Below are 14390 nucleotides of genomic sequence, written 5' to 3' on the forward strand. Positions count from 1 at the left end.
ATACCTATAGTTTCAGTGAATCCGGAGGCTGAGGCAAGAGGATCACGAATTCAAGGCAACTTAGTGAGCCTTAGTGAGCCTCAGTAATGTAGACCCTAAGCAACTTAGCAAGAACCTATCTCAATATAAAAAATTAAAAGGGCTGGGGAGTGTGACTTAGTGGTTAAATCCCCAGGGTTCGATCTACCTTATCTCCTGCTTTAGCACAGAGTGGGGTGTGGGAGGTGCTTTCTCATAAGGGAAGAACTGTTTGCATATCAATATAAATGTGAATAACTTAAAATATTGAAAAAACATTTCATTCAAAATAGTAGCAAGAAGAGCTATATTAACACCACTGCATAAAATTAAACTGGTACCCTAGAGTCTAAGTTCACACACACTTTTTTTTTTTATTTCTAATAGCTTTCTGCTCATATCCTAAGAATTATTTTCCTGATCACAAACTTAAAACATTTTAACAATGACTTCTTTCTTTTAGTTATAAAATCATCATACTGGTGATACAAATATTCTAAATAATAGATTTTCTTATTTTTATTCATTTTGGATTGCCTTCTAAGAAGACAGTTTTTCACCTTGTTGTCTTAGATCGATCTCTCGTCTTCTTTCTCTTTGTCTTCCTTCACCCCCCTCTTTCTTTCTCCTTTTCTCTTCTCCCTGACTCATGCCTTACGTTCCTTAAAGATTGATTACAGTGGTCTCCTGGCCAACTTCTCTGGCAAACTCTAGGTCCCTGGATGGGTTCAGGATTCTATTAAGAGAATTTTGGATTCTACCGAATCAAGTCAAGTCATCAGTTTTAGTTTTGGCCACTTTTCATTGGCTTCAGTTTTCAAAGCCAGTTACCATGTCAGTTTTAAGGTTTCAAAAATTTACTCCTTATGCTTACAGAGCTTGGTTCAGAATAAGATATATCGTTTGCTTCTTAAAATCTTTTTTTAACACAAGCAAATTCTTTTCACAGGGTTGAGAAGATTTTTTTTCCTTGAAAATTTTTCATTCCTTAAACAGTAGAGCACGTGGATATTTCTTCCCAAATGGTGAGTAGGAAAGAGTTACAGGAAACTGGACACAACATATTTTTGGGTATGCAGAGAAAAGAAATCCTAACCCTCTCTGTCTGACTAAATGACTGTTTCATATGCACTTTGTTTATAAGGTTTAAAGGAGTTCTTTCAGATCACTTTGCAGGATATACATATACTGGTAAATTCTATCAGACTGGTTCTGAGAGAATTTGTTGAGTGTCACTATGACCAAACATAAGTGCTACGAATATGCTTTGGACATGGCCCTATTCTCAAGAGGGTTCTGACAAGAAATCAGGCAATTAGAGTGTGATGTGTGAGGACAGCACCCAGCCTAAGACAGAGAAAGCTTTCTAGGCTAGCAGGGGTATGCTGGAACCAGGTTTTACTGGCTCATGAAATCACTTGCTAGATTTTCAGGAATTTGGCAAGCCAGATGTTAAACATGGCAGGTATTAAAAATTATGTTGTACCATACCAACACTGCTTTCCTTTCTAATTATTTTGCTGTTTTCTATGCTTTTGAGGTGACTCCTGTCAGTTGTATCTGCAAGACAGGAGCATTATATCATGGTGCGTTACTCTGAGCTCAGTGATGTCAAGCTGGAAATCAGCCATAGAGGTCAATTTCTTTGACCACAAAAATTGGCAAACACTACAACTAGCAAGTTTTCCCCACCAAGGTGGCTCTTTTGAATATCTAATATAGGCTTCCCGAGGCAACAACTCCATCAGGGACAAGTCCCATCACCTATTCCCAGAAGGGAGGTGCTAAGAGCTAGGGATAAGGGGATGCGTTTGTGAGACCCGGCAGAGGTCACTGAAATCCCTCTCATAATAACCCTCTGCCCAGAGAAGCAGCTCTCCTCTTTAAGGCAGGAAGCATTTACAAGGGGCCTTCAGGAGACCAGAAAATTTGCCTTCTATTGTTTCTAAGAATGCACTGTTAAAAACTAAATTGAGTTTCGAATCATCTCTTCTTGACTAGACTACATTAAATAAAATCTCCTCATCTTTTGCCCTGAAATTAAAGTGAAAGAAAATCTTAAGATGAATCTCCAAAGGTTACAGATAATCAAGAGTTTTCCTTTACCACCACCAAAAAGTAAAAAAAAAAAAAAAAAAAATTAATCTCTTTTACATAGAAGGGAAGTTAAAGCTAGCTTACTTCAGATGCATTTTCTATAAATGCATTGTAAGCATTTTTCTCAGACCTTCATTTTACATAGTAAAAAAGTATTTTTTTTCTATCTGCCCCCCACCATATCTAGTTTCTGAAGAATCTTGTCCTGTTACAAACAGAAATAGAACAGACCCTGATTTTCAGCACAGTGATGAAGAATTCAAAGAATAGAAGATGTTCCAAGGTGACTATTTCTTGGTGGAATGTTATATGTGAGACTGATGGGTAGAATATAAATTCTGAATCTGAATAAACCAGAGGAAATCCTGCAAATCAAGCATCATTCAGATGTACTCTTTCCTTCAAAAACAAAACTACTGAGTAGAAATAGAATGTAAAACTTGATAAATAGTATGGTCACTTGCTTTTTTTCTCAGAGATATGGAAGAAGAGACCAAGACTGTTTTTTCCCTCGGTGTAGTAAATATGTGATATTGGGAAAAGGCCACTAAAATTACTCTAGATCTTTGCTGTGGTAGTACTGGTGCGGCCAACAGTGTAGGCACAGACTAGAATCAGGTTGTTGACGTAACCATCCGCAACTGCTCTTCTCTGGAGCCTCCTCTCCTTAGATGTTTATCCAGGTCAGTTTCCAAGAGATAACCTGCCATTGGAAATAATGACACACAGGCATGGGATTCAATGCAGGGGTGTGGCTATCAAATCTGCTCTTTTGATCTTGGATGCTCAGAATAAGCCCGCAGACTCCCTCAGATGAGGCAAGACACAAAACCAATGCCCTTTAGACTGTATGTATCACAGATGTTTTCAATAATGAAAATTAGGATGCTTAACCTTTATGAGTGGTCTTGATTCAAAAAATCCCATGCTAAGCACATACATGCCCGGTATCTTTGTACCCTCAAACAACCCTATGTGCAGGTTCTATTAGGGTGCTCATTTGCAGTGCGGGTTAATTGAGTTTAAGTCACACAAGTGGTAGCAACCAGATCCCACGTCTGTCTGAAGTCAAAATATGCCCTAACCTCTATGCTAGTCTAAAGAACACTAGACTAGCTTCAAAAACATTTTAAAGTATTTGGCACTATAATTTCATGTTCCGAATTCCACTCAGGAAAACATCAGTTTCTTCCATGAGTAAAGCGATGTGTTGGAAGACTTTCTGCAGAATGTTTGAATGAGTACGATGTTACTCTTTTCCTTAAGTTACTTAAGGAGAATGTAAGTACAAAAATAACCATAAGTCAAGGAATAATATGCTTGGTGCTTTAAGAAGGGTCCACGGGCTCAAAGAAAGGAAAGATAAATGATACTGGAATGAAAATATATTTGCTTGAACTAAATCCTAAACAATGCCTTCATATCTGTAAGATGAGATTTTCTCTATTTGATATTATTAAGATATCACTTATCCCTGATGGAATGGGTGTTAGCAAATTATCAAGGGATAATACTTGTAAAAAACTATTGTGCTGGAAGGGAGTCATTTTATAAACAGCCCCTCATTTTACAGATGAGGAGACTAAAACTCAATAGCCAGAGAACAGAAATGATTATATTCTCTCTTCTGTTCTCTTAGATTTTCTTCATCTTTATTTGAGCTGTAGATTCAGGAAGAATTATCTGGAGAAAATTAAGTACCTGAAGCGCTTTCTGCTCTTCTGTAATGGGTTCTACCCTCATCTGTAATAAGTGTTAATTGAATGAGTAGTTTCAATTGAAATTTAATAAGTCTTCCTTCTTAATTTAGATTATATCTGACAAACCAATCTTTTCCTGGATTAGGTTTGAAATTATTCCTAATATAGTTAAATATATCTAGCGAGATCAGTTTCATCTTCCCTGATAGGACAGGATGGAGATTATCTGATATTCAAAGGCAGAGATTTAGCTCATTTGTACTACTTTCCCTTGGGGAATTTCCACAAACTTGCAGCTTTTGAACTACTTTTATTGGGGTAGGAGGAGGGGAAACAATAAGGGTTTTTGCCTGTCTTTGAAGACGGTGCAGTTGGTGAAGGTCATAACCTGGTTGGGGTTGGAGGACCTAACGCCTTGCCTCTCACCACAGGCTCCCCACGGTGTGTGGCAGGCACCCAGCCGTCCCATACACAGCTATCCCTCCAGTGCTGATGCACATCCGGTCCTGGTGGGTGGATATTTAAGGAGGAAACTGAGGCATGCTGGGAAAATCTTTTTCTTTGGATCAGACAGATGCGGGCTGAAATCCCACCTCTGCCACCTCAGGCTAGCTATTTAATCTCCTAAATTTAACACCACTTACCTATAAAACGAGGAAATGAATGCTATACAAGAATGCAGTAAGGATTTCAAATAAGTATGTAAATAAGGCATCTAGAAATAGACCAACACAGGAATCCACTGGAGTTCCTGTGCCTGGCATATGGTGGGGTATTTGTTGAATGGATATAGTAGGGGTTCAACCATGATGACTGTCATCATTATGAAGTGATTTTTTTTACCCAAAAGGAAAGCAAGAAAAATTTTAATATGCTTTTGACCTCAGTCTTTAAAAATGTATATGATGTACACAAAGGGTTAACAAATCTAGAATTAAAATGAGCACCATGATTTTATCAAAAAAATGCATACTATAGCTTGGTTATACAATCTGGTATGGTCATGTATTTTTTTTTGGAAAGGAATCTCATTGCATTTCACCCCAACTGCTAAACAGGAGAGGTAGAAGAATTTGACAATATCTATAAAAACGGATCTGGAACAAGATTGAATCATGAACATACATGGGGAGAATAGATCTTTTCATTAGTCAGTAACCCTCTAATTCATGATCTCAATAATTATGTACAAAGAGATTAGTTCTCCTTCCTCTAGATATGATGAGGGCATTTGTTGAAAGGGATTTCATATTTGAAGTATTTCTTCTGCCTTTAGGTACAGAAAGGAAAGAAAGGGATTTTATATTTTGTACTCTAATAATTCTACGAAAGGGTGGAAGAAATGAGTGATTAGGATGGATAAGAGAAATAATTAGAATTTGTCACATTGGGAAGCAGTAGGGAGACAGCTGGAGTTCACCTGCCTTTGTCACCTGTTTTTGTACCTTCTCATGCAGGTTTTACTGAAGATTATGGAACCTTGTCTAAATATTTGATTTATTGAGCAACTATTCACTAACCTTCACCCTCCCATGAGAATGACTCTGCAGACACCAACCTCATTGTAATGTACTGATCTGCAAGATGGGCTTTGGAATACCTGCCGCACCACGGGATCTTGGTAAGTTACTTTACTTCTCTAAGTTTTGATTTCTTTGTCTGCAAACTATGGGGAAAGATAATCTCATCACAGTATTGTTATAGATATTATATAATGTAAACCATGAAAAGCACTTAGTACACTGCTTGGCAGCATGCGCTCAACAAATATGAGTTGGCTGGTATACATATTGTTGCTTTCTTAAGTGGTTCTGGGAATGACTTCCATCAGTAACTGCTTTAGTAAAATATATGATTTTCAAAGGAAAAGGTATTAATCATATCCTGGAGTAAAAAGTCATTTTAATTTGTAAACAGATTTCCAACTCTCAGAATGTCCTGCCCCCAATTAAGAAACAGCTCTTGGCCTCACCTGAACTTCACCTATCAGAAGTGGACAGTATCTCTAGGTAGATACTCCAGCCCCAGTCTGGAAATTCAGAACTTCAAGTTTGATGAGAGTCTTTATCCACAGTGACTAAGGATTCCTTTTAGAAAAAGGATAAATGCTGCTTCTTAGCTAGAATGTACATGTTAGATTCCCGTTCATGTGTGATTCTATGGATGTGGCTTATATGAAAGATGAAACCCTGTATTCCTACACTTAAAAGAAAATCCCATTCCACTGATGAAATAAAACCTATTTCAAAACGTGTTTATTCACTGAAAAATCCTACTGGTGTTTCCTGTTGGGTTGATCCAGATTCTAACCACCTTGACCTTGCCACGATAGTAAAAGCTGGCTTTGGCCCTTCCTCATCAGTATCCTGCAGATTCTGGTCCTCTTTCCTTTCTTCTTAACTCCCCTGTTCTCTTTTCTCTGTGCCACACACACCAGATACACTCCTGTTGCTAGTCCATTGGACATTTTTTGTATTATCATTTCATGACCCTTTCTACTATATCCCCTGTGTGAGTAGACCCTTGTGTGCCCTGTATTAGTCCTCTTCTTGAATTTGGCATTTCTTACAAAGAAATGTGTCATCTTAAAGGACATTTTTATTAACAGCAATACTATTCTAATGTAGTTGGACAAAATCCACAAAAACATCTCATTCACATTCTAGAAGAGTCCATCACACTTGGAGGATTTTGAGGGGCTTGCTTGATTTGAACTAGACGTAACAACAGTGTATTGATGCTTGAAAATTGCTGGAAGACTAGGTTTTAAGTGTTCTCACCACAAAAATAAATGAAAAGTATGTATAGTACAATGCATATGATAATTAGCTGGATTTAGCCATTCCACTTTGTATAGATGTTTCAAAACATCACTATACTATAAATACTTAGATATTTTATTTTTCAATTTAAAAACGTAATTAAAAATAATGTAGGTAATTCTTGAAAAAGGTTGATTTCTTAAAAGCTGACTGGAGTTCACTCACTAGAGCTGCTCCTCTTTTTTTTGTTGTTGTTTATAAATTAATTCAACAACTATTTGCCTAGAGTTTCTGTGTGTGACGTACTGGGCTGGGTTCTAGGAACACATCAGTGACTCCTATACCACCTGAAGTTCCCCACCAGAGAAGTCAGAATAATGCCAGGCAGCAAGTCCCCGAACATCTGTCTGTTTCCAATGTATAAGAGACACTGTGAGATTGCTCTAACAGGGAATCACAAGAGGGACCTGCAGAAATGGGACAGGCAGGTAAAGTATTATAGGCAAAGAAACCTTCAAGGTACCGAGAAAAATCCAGGTGACTGCACAGTGTCAAATGACAGGAAGTCACGGTCACAGGTCAGCAGGGACCAGACAGTGCAAGACCTGGCAGGAGTTTGGATCCCACCTCTGCAAGGGGAGCAGCAGAAAGGCAAAGCAGGGGACATGACCTTGTTTCTGTAGGAGCTGTGCCTTGTTCCCTCCTGTCTCCCCAGCACTTGAACTGTGCCTGACATATGGATTCTCAATAAATATTTATTGAATGGATGGATGAAAAGGAAAAAAAAAAAGAGGAAGAAATGCTTGACTTCAACATGGAGGAGCATGCACCAATGGACATAGACACCTGCTTCCAAGAAGAGTGAGATGCTCTCAGACTGAGGATGCTTTTGCCCATGTGTGTTGTGTCCTCTTCTTTAGAGCCATTTTGAACGTCTACAAACTTAGCACCTAATTACTTGAGCACTCTGATATGTGGCCTCTCAAAAAGACAGTAATTGGTTTCTAGGCAATAGATTTGAGTGAAATAGATGATTGCTCATTTTTTTCTTCCCACAGGGAAGAAAGAAAATGACCATTCATGAAACCCCCAAATATGCTTATTTTCCCAACAGTTGAAGGCAACTTGGAGTGTTCTTTTTCATGCTGGGTACCCCAAGTGCAGAAATGGGTCTGAGAAACTCTTGGCTCATCCGTCTTCCAGAGAGAGAAAGAAACTCAGGCCAGATTCTGTCTCCTCCTACTTCCTCCAAATTTACCCTGAAAAGCCCAAATCTAGTTTGATTCACGCTTAGCCAAGGAGACCTAGGGGGAATTCCATGGTGTTCTTCCTGCTTTGCAATTTCTCCCCTCCTCCTTGATTATATTTGAAATCTCTTTCACAAAGGATTTTAAAAATTGAAGAAAGCTAATCATGCAACTCTTGGCCTGACATATTTTAGTGCAAATGACTTTCAATTAAAAGGCAATCACTCAGTCACTAGGTTTAAAGGACTGATATAGATTTGGTTATTGTTTCTTGACAGGACACTGGGAAAGAGAACAGAAGGGCATTGTGCAGGCACAGCATGGGAGGACGGGGGATGAAGGATGAGGTTGGAGACCTGCTGAAAACGTCTCAGTTTTGCTTAAAGAGGGTCCTGCTCATCTTCAACTTGGTGCAGACAACAAAACAAACACAACAAACAAAACCCTGGGCACCTGGGTTTCGTGTGCTGCAGCTGCAAGCCCAGAAGCTCTGTCTCATGATTTATGAAAATGCACTACCTTTTTCTTTGTAAGGTGTGCTCGACTCCATACAAAGGAACGTTTGCTCTTGATGATTCATTAATGAATGGTTTACCTAGTCTTAAAAGGAAGTCAGATAGGGCGTTTAATTATTTACACTTGAACATCCAGGACCTGTGCCTCATCTACACAGCTGTTGATAGAATCAGAAGTTACTAGAGAGGGAACATGGTGAAGGTGTGTTGACATTTCAAACATTAAAAAAGAACATTTTGCCCAAATTGCTCACAAATGTGAGGGAATCACATTGGGGCTCCCTGAAACTTTTAGGCACTCAGTCATTTCATCATGATTGAGTGGCTGCCTATGAAAAAATGACTTCCCTTCCCAAGGCCATTTTGTTACACGCTTTTCACGAAGTAGCAAATTTGTGGCTCAACAGAAAAAGCTCGCTGGCAGCCTATTAGAATTTATAATCCCAGCCAATATATCTTGTGACTTCATTTTTAGGTTACTGCACCTGCATTATGTACATACATTAGTAAATACATTATTAATGCAAATACCTTTGCAGACACCTGCATGCTGTTCTCCTGCATGTTCATAATGGCTTCAGAAATCTTGACATCTATGGGGTCCATGACGGACTCAATGTTGAATGGCCCTTCCAGTCGCTCTGCCACCAAGAGCATTGCATCTGTTGAAATACAGGTACATGATTTATTTGAGAACAGGGGGTTTCAGGTTCTTAACCTGCATTTAAACATTTTCAAAACAACTGGCTGAAGAATAACTGCTTACATTTTTTTTCTTACTTTTATATAGTCAAAAATAAAAGGGCTGACTAAATCTTAAAATGATCACTTATTTTATTTCATTTGAAGAATTAAAATTTATTTTACATGCATGGAACCAGGCCTAAAATTAAGAAAATCAGTCCGGATGCAGAGAGCCGAATGTATTAACTCTTCCACACGAAATTAAAAACAGTATTGGCTCAGGAACCAAATGCATTCCAAAACAGGGTCTGGCCTTTCTTCTTTGGGAGTTGGGAAAAATGGAAACCTCGAAGATGTGCTGATCTGTGAATTTGGACACACAAATATCAAGACCCAACTCAAGTGTATTCACCTATATGAAGGATTTCTGGATTTCCTAGGAAACACAGATCTGTCCCTACTCTGCGCTATCACTACCCACCATGCCCTTCTGTTAGTGATCTTCAACATCCCTTGGTGTGGTGGGGATAAAGGCAGTTTCTCTTACTTGGTTTGGTACAGTTGAGGCCTATTCTGATTCACATCTCATTGTAAGCTCTTAAAAAATGTCTACGAAATCCTCCTGAACTGAATTGAATCGAACATTTCTTGGGAGTGTTAATTTTCTGTAGAAGATGGTGCTGTCAATATGGAGGCAAGGGCTATGAATTAGGAGTCCCTCTTTGCTCTGTCACTACCTAGCTAAATGGCATGGAAAATTCTGAATTTATTAGGTCACAGGTTAGTGTGGTGTATAAGAGGTACTGGTGACAAGGAGTTTCTCAGTGTCTGTGATGAGGGGCAGGAGTTCACTCTGATACCACTGAAAACTGTCTGTCTTCTGCTCTTGGTAACCAGTATCATTTGGTAGCCTGCTCCCCACCAGTGCTGGGGAATAGACTTTTTTTGGCAATAATGACACTGTTACTTTGGAAGAATGTTTGTGTGTAGTATGACTGAAGAGCTGAATTAATTAATTTAAACCTAATTTAAAGCATTGGAGGCCATTAAACAGCATAATCTAGACTCAACCTATAGACTCAATAGATCTCAAGCTTTTCAATTGTTGAAGCTCTTAGGAGCCAACTTTAAACATTTTCCTTTTTGTTTTCTATTTCAAAATAATATATGTTTATTATCCAATGTTCACAAAACACATAAAAGAAGAGAAATACACTGTAATCCTACTTCCCAGAATAATGCTATAAACAGTGTGGTATAGGCCCTATGTACTTTTTCTCTGTGCATCAATATTTTAAGCATGCAATGAAATATAGTATACATATATCATATAATCTGCTTTCTAAAATAATATATTATTAATATAAAAGACTGTTTATAGTTTGCTGTTTTGTAGTAGTTGTGTGAGGAAACCAAATTTTATTTTATTACATACCCAACCATGTTCAACCAAAGTCCAACATCAAAAAATTTTCAGAGTCATAAGTAGCTATGAATTAGGTTGGTAAGAAAGATTATTATTATTATTTTTTGTATATGAAAGACCCTGAACTGTCTGTGAGCATTTTTTAAAGAGATCCAGGCCTTATAAACAGTATCAGCTTTTATAGTTGTGTAATTCTGTTTTGGGCCACACCTCATAACTGAGTCCCCACCATATTCCCTTGGAATGATCGAGAACTACTGCTTCCATAGCTGAACAAGGAGCATCAGGGAGTCCTTTCCATCCCTTTCCCACCCCCACATTCTATCTATGATTCTCATGGAGTAAGTGGCCTGAAAAGCACATGCAGGAACAAGGTCACATAAAGAAGTCCTCACAAAAAATTTTCTGATATTTCTCCACAGATAATGGACTTATCTTTGCATGTCATGGAAGGATCTTGTAGCAAAAGTTGCTATTTCACCAGATCTTAATGACCTAATTACCTGGCAAAGTGGACAGAAGATGGTTGTAGTATTTCAATGTTAAAAATTTCTCCTTTAAACTGTTTTACACTGTTGGTGGCACTGTGAATTAGTACAACCACTGTGGAAGTCAGTATGGAGGCTCTCAAAAAAACCAGGCCTGAAACCACCATATGACCCAGCAATACCATTCCTTGGTATTTACCCTGAAGAATTAAAGTCATCATACTACAGTGATACACACATACCCCTGTTTATAGCAGCATGATTGACAATAGACAAAGTATGGTACCAGCCTACGTGTCCATCAACGGAAGAATGAATAAAGAAAATGTGGTATACATACACAATGAAGTTTTATTCAGCCATAAAGAAAAATAAAATTATGTCATCTCCTTCCAGGAAAAATGGATGGATCCATTATACTAAGTGAAATAAGTCAAACTCAGAAGATTAAGAGACATGTGTTTTCTGTCATATGCAGAAGCTAGAGAGGAAAAAGGAAAAGACAGGTAGACTGGTGGAATCTCATGGAAATCAAAGGGAGATCAGGAGAGGAAAGGGACCAGAGGGTAGGAGCTGCTGAGGGAGGGGGGAAATGCTGGGGAGTGATATCGACCAAATTATATTGTTATATTGTGTACATGTATGAATATATAACAATAAATCCCATCAACTCTAATGCACCAGAAAAATGGGAAAGAAAAAATAAATTCTTATAATAACAGACAAGCAAAAAAATTTTTTTAAAAAAAATTTTTCCTTGAAGATTTTGAAGGACAGCTAAATGTTGTCTGAAAGCTGGTGTGCTTCTTTTGTGATTTTTTTATCTATTTGGTGTGCTTATCAAAAATAATCCCTTTATCATCAAACTTTCCAGCAGGCTTTATGATGAAGATTAATTATGATGAATGAGCAAGTTTCTCTAGACAGATGTATCATTAAAAAATCAAGAAATCCTTACATAGGAAAAAGAATTGGCACCATGGAGTCATCCAACAAATAAAATTAAAGGAACTGAAAATCATGGGATGCTTAAGTGTATGCTTTATATTTATATACATATTGCATATTTATATACATATTGCATAAATCATCATAGGGCAAGTACTGGTCTATTACAATATAGCATCCAACATGAGTAGGTTGAGTTCGTACAGTGATAATGCTCGTTTAACTGAAAATGTGGAAGTAGTTGTGGTCTGGGCAAAAAGGACACCCTTTTGGACCTATTGAGTTGCAGTTTGAAATTATAGGAGCGAACACATTTTCAAGAAAGTTCTCTTTTTGTTTAAATTAAAATACTCTCTTTTCCTAGCAGAACTTCCCTTCTCTAAGAAAGGCAAGTAGCTGCTCAATTTGCATCACAAATTGGGGAAGTTTCTCTGGTGACTTCAGTGTTTCCAGTCCATGCTTTCCAAGACCACAGTACTAGCCTTGTAGCTTCCCAGGACTGCAGGTTCAACTCCCAAAACCACAGGCAAGTGCTAGAGTGATACTTTCTTCAACAGTGAGTTGCTTCTATGGCTATGGAAAAAGGTGACTGTTGATGGCCCACACAGAACACAGTCAAATGGCTACATGCACCCAAACTACTTATCCTTGTGTTTCTATTCTTGATGTCAATTTATTTGCTTTGTTACACAAATTAATTTAGGATGGTGCATTTTTAATGTTTTTATTGGTGCTTTGTAACTACGCACAATAGCTGAGTTCACTCTGATGTGATCATGCATGTATTGAATATCATTCACTCCATTACGATCCCACCTCTTATTTATTTATTGTTTTTTAATTGGTGCTTTGTAGATATATATAAAGGTGAAATTCACTGTGACATATTCATTATATGGACTTAGCATAATTTCTCAATTTTCATTCCACAGATCCTCCCTTTTCTTGTTCCTCTTCCCCTCTATCCACTTCCTCTACTCCACAGATCTCTTCTTTTTTCATGGGATACTTGTCCCCTGGCCCCCTTTATTTCCTTATTTCTCTCTGGATTCCACATGAGAGAGAAAGCTCTATAAGATGATAAATTTTTCATATAAGTATGCATTTATTTATTTTTCTTTTAATTTAGGTCATCAGTCAGAATAAGCTACTTAATTTAAGCTGTTTGTTATATGGTCTAGGTTATGTGTGTTTTTGTAAAATACAATGTAGATAAAATACTTAGTTCAGTAAAGTTAGATTGCCTTTCAGAAACTCAAAGCTAATAGGGATTAGTTCAAAACTTTAGAATCACCATTAAATGAAGCCATAAACATTTAGTTAATAATACTATGCTGTATACTTAAAAATTTGTCAAGAGGGATTTCAAATTTTTTATCAGCCTCACCATAATCATCATCATCATCATCATCATCATCATCAAAGTAACTTCAGAAGTTCTTATTAATCAAAATATTAATGATAAAGCATTAATTAGTATGAATGCACACAAATAAATTAAAACTCTATATTCCCCTTAACTAAAAATATGCAAATTATCCAAATTCCTGGAAAAGCTCAGATAAAAATTGTGTCCGGATAAAATAACATCTAGATAACATCCACATAAAATAACATGAATACACCCATTACCGTTACACCTAGGTTATCAATAAGAACAGGAGAAAGGCTAGCACTCATAAATAGTGGGTTTGGGAGGCCTATAGTTTCCTACTACAAAGTTGTTCATGAAAATAAGATAGCTGAGAGAAGATCAGATAAACTCCTGCAAATAACTCACATATATGTGTCCACAAATCTAAAAAAAATTAAAAATCAGAAATATATGTACCTATATGATGTCATCGCTTCCACCCCAGGTCTTTTCATTTTTGTTCTAACTGTGCATAACATGAAAGGAAAAGCAGCTTTCTGAAAACTCTATCAGTATTTGGCAAGTCCACTGTAAAACGTCAGGTTTGCAGACTGCCTTTAGGAATCTAGTTCAGGCACATCTTATCGCCAGGTGAGGAAGTCATAGAGGAGGGTCAGAGTTGTCTAGCTCTGGATCTGAGAAAAGGCCTCAGTAAAATGGCAGCTTCTCCTTGGCCTCTGGCCCCACCCGGATTGGGAGTGTCTCCATGATCCACTGCTTGTCTAGTGCTTCCCAACTACCAGACAAGTCCCTCACCAATCAAACTCCTCTAGTCTAAGGAGAACCCTCTGTCTACCTTGTGGCTAAGATATGTCAGGACTTGGGACACCTCAGTCCCTTTTCCTTCCCAGTGAAAGAACAAAATAATCTTGCAACATCAAGGCAGTAGTTGGTGAGTTTCTCTGAAACCAATTAAGACACTACATGGCTATTACTTGCCCCAGAGGCTGCCATCCTGTGGAATCTTAATTATCTCTCTGCCATTTATATTTTGAAATATTTGGAATGTGATTTTTAACTCTGCTCTTGGAGCTCGTCTCTCTTGCCAATTAAATGAGGACAGTCAGTCTGCCAGGTAGCAATCAGCACAT

At 37.8% G+C, this 14390-nt stretch overlaps 1 protein-coding gene across 2 annotated transcripts in view; it reads right to left on the minus strand.

Annotated features, from left to right (window-relative positions):
* Positions 1–14390, minus strand: part of Gpc6 (glypican 6) — a 1078957-nt gene that overhangs the window by 101737 nt on the left and 962830 nt on the right. For both annotated transcript variants that reach the window (XM_047552639.1, XM_047552638.1), the window contains one exon: positions 8871–9001. In XM_047552639.1, the coding sequence (XP_047408595.1) occupies positions 8871–9001 (131 nt within the window). The remainder of the gene's footprint in view (positions 1–8870; positions 9002–14390) is intronic.

The sequence above is a fragment of the Sciurus carolinensis genome, chromosome 5 (genome assembly GCF_902686445.1).
Source record: "Sciurus carolinensis chromosome 5, mSciCar1.2, whole genome shotgun sequence".
Lineage (NCBI taxonomy): Eukaryota > Metazoa > Chordata > Mammalia > Rodentia > Sciuridae > Sciurus > Sciurus carolinensis.